Source organism: Orbicella franksi, chromosome 4 (genome assembly GCF_964199315.1).
Source record: "Orbicella franksi chromosome 4, jaOrbFran1.1, whole genome shotgun sequence".
NCBI classification, from domain to species: Eukaryota; Metazoa; Cnidaria; class Anthozoa; order Scleractinia; family Merulinidae; genus Orbicella; species Orbicella franksi.
The window spans coordinates 9,190,997-9,196,996 of NC_138148.1; the positions used below are offsets into that span (position 1 = coordinate 9,190,997).

At 38.5% G+C, this 6,000-nt stretch overlaps 1 protein-coding gene across 2 annotated transcripts in view; it reads right to left on the reverse strand.

Annotated features, from left to right (window-relative positions):
* The window catches only part of LOC145483295 (anaphase-promoting complex subunit 1-like), a 46,050-nt gene extending 40,855 nt beyond the window's left edge, over positions 1-5,195 (reverse strand). For both annotated transcript variants that reach the window (XM_081461779.1, XM_081461778.1), the window contains exons 1-4: positions 4,478-5,195; positions 3,613-3,666; positions 2,992-3,157; positions 1,372-1,466 (exon numbers count right to left, since the gene is read on the reverse strand). In XM_081461779.1, the coding sequence (XP_081317905.1) occupies positions 1,372-1,466; positions 2,992-3,157; positions 3,613-3,666; positions 4,478-4,603 (441 nt within the window). In that variant the 5' untranslated portion in view covers positions 4,604-5,195. The remainder of the gene's footprint in view (positions 1-1,371; positions 1,467-2,991; positions 3,158-3,612; positions 3,667-4,477) is intronic.
* Positions 5,196-6,000: the final 805 nt, after the last annotated feature.

A 6,000-nucleotide genomic window follows, 5' to 3' on the forward strand; every position in this document is an offset into this window, starting at 1 on the left:
GCTTGTCTACATGTAAGAATGGCTCAATTATTGCTTAGTCAAAGCCAAATCCTTTCCTCTTAACCTGTCAACTGAATGAAGATATAATAATGCCAGGAAAGAAAGGAGATTTGTGTGCAATTAAGAATAAAATAATGGCTACCCTGTTTACATAATACCCAACAATAATGGAATTTTTTTATAAGCTATAGCTCATACTGGATATAAGCCGCTAGTGCCAAAATACATGCACACTGCAATTACTGTTCACGTCAAGTAGCCTTATGCCAAAGTCTCAAATTTTTAAAAATCAACCCACTGTGAGAATTACAGTTTACCTTTTTAGAGTTTAGCTGCGCACTACGTTTAGTATGCAATACGTGAATAAGTGTTAGCCTGAACAGCCAGATATTTCTAAATGTGCACTCAATTCTTCCACTGCTCAAGCAATGTCTGAAGACAGTGAGAAAAAAAGAAGTCATTTTAAAGGAGCTCAGTCACGGTTTGCACATGTTGAAAAGTTTAGCCTCAATTTTTCAAATTTGCCGTTTGTAATCCATGTTAGTCTTCTCCATCCTTAGCCATCCTTGTTCCTTTATCATTATGTCTTTGGTGTTTTTCTATCCAGGGCTCAAAATTAAAAAAATCCTAAAGTCACCGTTTGGCGACTAAGTGGTAAAACATAGTCGCCAAGCGTTAATTTTTAGTCAGCAGATAGAAGAGACGCAGTCTGTAGGCATACATGACATACTCAACGCTCAAGGGCTTGCAATGCATTATAGGGTGATTTTGAACAGGGGTAGCCTTTTCAAAGTTTTCTGATGTGAGAGGATCATTTATTTTAATGTGCCTCAAAATAGAGAAGCCCCTGAATCAAGAATGGCGACCCAGTTGGCAATCAAAGAATCATGGGTTTGGTTTATTATATCTATTCGAATAAATCGTACCTTTCATCCACAAGTAATCGTGTTTTCCTTTGAGGGTAAAAGGTTGACAGAAGAAAAGGTCAGTCGCCCACTGGTGACTAGTTCTTAATATCTGGTAGCCAAGACCTGATTTTTGGTTGCATTGGCGACCAGTGAGTTGCAACTTTGTGCTCTGCTATCTTATTAAACTGTTATTTTCAGGTTTCCTACATGTACCATTTAAAGTTAATTTTGTATGTGGCCAAAATAACTCGAAATACCCTGACTGAGCTCCTTTAAGTAAGTACTAAATAGATGATAAAGCTCAACAAAGACACATGCATGTACATATAGTTTCACTGATTGGTACTGTCATTGCATCGTACATTACATGTATGCCTCCAAAGTCATGAGAGGATTGAACACTCAAGAAAGAGATGTGTCTTTGCACATGCAAGATAAGCTGCAATCAGTTTTTGATACTAACTGGAAATGGGAGAGTTATGGTAAACAGGGCTCCATCTTTAGTCAGTACATCAATGCAGTCATTCTGAACTATACAAAGGCTATGCAATGGTTCACCTAAAAATGGAGACATGTCACAGTTTTATTCACACATAAATATATGTAGTATTATTGTAATTATAGCATGCAGATTCTTAAGACAATGGCAATACATTTATGACAAAGTTAGACACAAAGTCCCAGTTCCCCTGGGGTCACACCCTCCAAAGTCCCAGTGCCCTAGATTTAAGCAACAGAGTACTTTTTCTGAGTTTACATAGCCTCGTCTAAACACGAGGAAGGTTGGGACAATTCAAGTTGGTTATGCAAACCCGAGATGCCGTCAAGGGTTTGCATGACTTTTGAGAATTCTCCTTGCCCCCTGAATATTTAGATGAGGCTACATGTATCTAAACACAGAACAAATTTTCTGCTACTTTTACAAAATATTTCAATCTCAAAATCTTGCCCAAATCTAAAATGTCACAACCAAGTTTACAGTCTCATCTAAACACACCTGTCGGCCAATAAGCACCACCAAAGTAGCTCAGTTATTATGTAAACAGCTGTATTTATAAGAGCCATCCCATGGGCTAACATGTATATTTAGAATTGGCCCTGAAAAAATGATGTGGTTTCCTCTGGCTATACATCAGTTATGTTTAATGCCTGATGAGTCCCCAACAGTTTACGTGTACATCAGTGGCAATGAAAGTTAGGATCTCATTCTCTTCACATTTTGCTATAGTAAACAAAAGTACTGTACTGGCAAATTATAAATTAAAATCAAATGTTTATAATTAATTTTTACATTGCTTCTGCAAATCATTAGCCAACAGTCCAATGTAGTCTCATATGTCCATTTCAATTCAATTGAAACCAGAAATTAGCTTTTAAAATTATCAAAGGAGATTTAATCTATGACTATTTAACAATAAATTCATCATGTAATTATTGTGAATAATTTATATATTTCTAAGAGAGTCAAACTGACCATCCCACTACAATACACACTCCATACTGTACAGGGCTACCAATAAGGACCGCAACCCATATCTGTTACAGCCAAGTTTGTTTGATGGTTCTTGATATTACAACTTGCCTGTTATTGATATCATTCATACACAATGTAACAAGTTTGTTACAGGTGTGAAGACCGATCAAGGCTACAGGTGAATCAAAACTTAATGACAGCCCTGTTGTGCACATTTAAGAAATAGAAAACATGTACCGTATTTCTATCGAGTTATAGAAACACGAATGGAAGTTTGGAAGAACAAGAAATGCTGTGGGAACATGAGCCGCAGGAAAGTGTTTCCACAGCATTTTCGAGTTCTCCCAAATTTTCACGAGTGTTTCTATAGCTTGATAGAAACACGGAGAACATGTTTTCTATTTCTTTTAGAAAACCACACGACGAAAAAATGAAAACAACTTGTTAACTTTGATTGTCAAAATGCAAATTCTCTTTGCTCACGCCATCACTACATCAACAGCTTGTGCTAGTTCTGTGTTTCTGTCGAGTTATAGAAACACGACTCTTAACCAATCAGCGTGCGTATTTTCTTAGGACTGTTTTCTAAATTAATTTCATTATACCTACCAGTAATCATTGTGTCCTGATCTCCACTAGAATTCCCAGAGGGATAATGAAATGTACACCACAAACAATCCAACACTGACAACTTGGCTGTGTAACATTTCTTCACTGTTCTGACCTTCTGTGACTTTCCAACACTCCAAACAACGGTATTGTTTTGTATGAATAGCTGAAAAGGTCAAAGTAGGGTTCTATAATTATCAGTCATACTGCAAAATTGGGCGGAATAGTTACACATTGAGGCAAAAAATCCAAGTTGGCAAAAATCAGATAATAATTCAAGGCTGTCATTAAGTTCTAATTCACCTGTAGACTTGATCATCACATCCATGACAAACTTGCTACTTTATAGGTGAATTGTATCAACAACAGGGCAGTTCACCCATAACATCTAGAGCCAATCAAGCATACTCAGCCGTAACAGGTGTTATGGGTTACACCCCTTAGTGACAGCCCTGATAATCTGCATTATACAAATCTTGTATATTATTTATACCATGACATAAGACATTATCAAATTCTAAAATCAAAATCTGTAAGGCTCCTTGAGTTTTCATTTGAATAGGCTATAGGATCTCTTAACCAGAACTATAGAATACATGTAAAAATTTATAACATATGTACCTCTTCATGGCAGTCTGGGTTTTCCCCTTGTGACCGTAACTTCCACTTGTAAGTCTAAATAGTCCAAAGAAAATATACATGCTGATTGGTTTAAGTAAGTGTTTCTATTAAACAATTAGATTAAGAGCTTGAGATTTCTACTGCATGATAGTTGACGAGGGCACAGCCCGAGTCAACTATCACACATAGAAAGCAAAAGCGAATAATCTAATTGTTTTAGTATAAATCTTCTAATCGTTCAAAACCTTGTTCTAAATCCTCTTCCCAGACGCTTTGAAAACGCCAAGAAGCGGCCAAGAGGCAGTTGTGACAAAGTTTAAAAGTAGTCAGCATCCGTGTTGGAGTGGGTGAATGATTTCCCATGGGTTGGGGGGGGGGGGGGGGGAACTGAGGGATGCTTGTTGTCTTGCTTAGGTGTTTAAATGTCAGTGTCTTCAAAGTGCGAGCAAAATTGGGCAAATCATATTATGAGGTTTTACACACCAATACACTTGTCATACTCTGCTGACCGTGCTACACTGTGCTTAATTCAAGCACTGACCACTATCAAACATGGAAGCAACGTGCATGTAAACCAAGATAACTGAAGTTCGAGTTTGAGACTGGAGGAAATAACCAGACAAAAAGATCACACAATTTGGTTTGTACTACTCCTACTCCAGGCACTACAAACTAACTGGGTCGTGGACCGAATCGATTTTTTTTTGATACATCCGTGCGCTCCAGAAGTTTGAGGGTACAATAATTTTTCTGCCTGTTGAACTCAACGCGCATTGCAATCCACCCAGACATCTAACTGGTTAAGTCGCACAGGCTTTAATACTAGGCATTAAAGAGGATATTGATTTGTTTTTACAACACTTACCGATTCGTTCTTGTCCTCCTGGTTCGAAGGCGAATCAGGCTGGCTTTGAGCGTTCGCGAATGGATGCTGCGAACAGAAGACTTTGCCAAATGGCTCAAACTTCTCGACTTTGACACAAGTGATCATCGTGGCAACATATTTATCTTTTCAATCACAGAATTGACAAGCATTGTCGATTACCATGTACGTTTCGGATTTCAATCGGCCTCTATTCACGCGCCGATTTGTTTTCGCCGCCTTCCCTTCGACCAACAACTTTCACCTAGTGACCAGTGTTCCTCGCCTAGGAGCGACCGCGTTGTCTGAGAGTACTGGAACTGTTAGAGGAAGAGTTTGAATTGCCGCCTTTCATGTGACGTCATCATTTTCCAAAATAAGAAATTACCAATCCTTCTGAAGTTTCAGTTTCATCAGATGTAAGACCCTTTAATAACTTGATGTTTTGCAGCGTTTAAGCTCTACAAGGTTCCTCATTTTGAAGTAGGGCACGTTTGAATTTTTTGCGTTGTGTGACATTAAAATGGCGGCCCGATAAGGCTCTCGGATAGTTAAAAAGATGAGTTATTGCTCAAGTTTTTGCTAACTAAACAGTTGCTGCTATAGAAAAAGTATTAATTTCAATGTGTCGGAGCTCTACAGTAATAACGTTTCGTTTCAATGGCAAAACTCAATGACAGATGTTTCTGTTACTTTACGGCCGCCATGTTTGTGTCCCTCCGATGCGCACAAATATGGCGACTCCATACAAAGCTCTATAAATTTGTGTGAAACACTTCTCCGAATAGCGGGATAATGAAAAGCTGCACAGACCTAAATCTTGGCGAGGTTGTTTATGTAGCAATAATCTTTCATATCCCAGCTTCTTGACTTAATTTATTGAATGGTTATGATTTTTATTTTTGATGGCGTGACACGGCAAACCAGTCATAATCTCAAACTACATAAAACATAAGCGGTGATTTTTGTTTTGTTTTGTTTTGTTTTGTTTTGTTTTTTTTAACCAAGAACAATTAATTCTTCAGAACAACCCGGCCCGGGAGGAACAAGAACAAGGCGCGCGGGAGGGAATGGAAGGTATAGCGGCCCCGGGGGGGAACTCCCATATAATAACGACAGGGGTGCTAGTCGGAAATTTTGAAAAGAACCCCTAGGAGGTACCAAGATATACGGAAAGATCATTTTGAACTGTGGAGAAAGATATGAAGACATTATTGATCATCGCAGTTGTGCACACAACTTAAGCACTTGTGAAATTAAAGCCTGAAAAAAGTTCAGGCCTGACTGGGTTTCGAGCCCATGACCTCTGCGATAACAGTGCAGTGCTCTACCAACTGAGCTCCAAGTTGGCTAAATAGCTCTGCTGGTAGAGCACTGCACCGGTATCGCAAAGGTAATGAGTTCAAATCTCGCTCAGACCTGAATTTTTTTCTTTTTTTTTTTTTTACAGGCTTTAATTTTACAAGCAATAGACTGCAAGGCTGATACTACGTGAAAAACGTTTCGAGATACCAACATGACAAGAA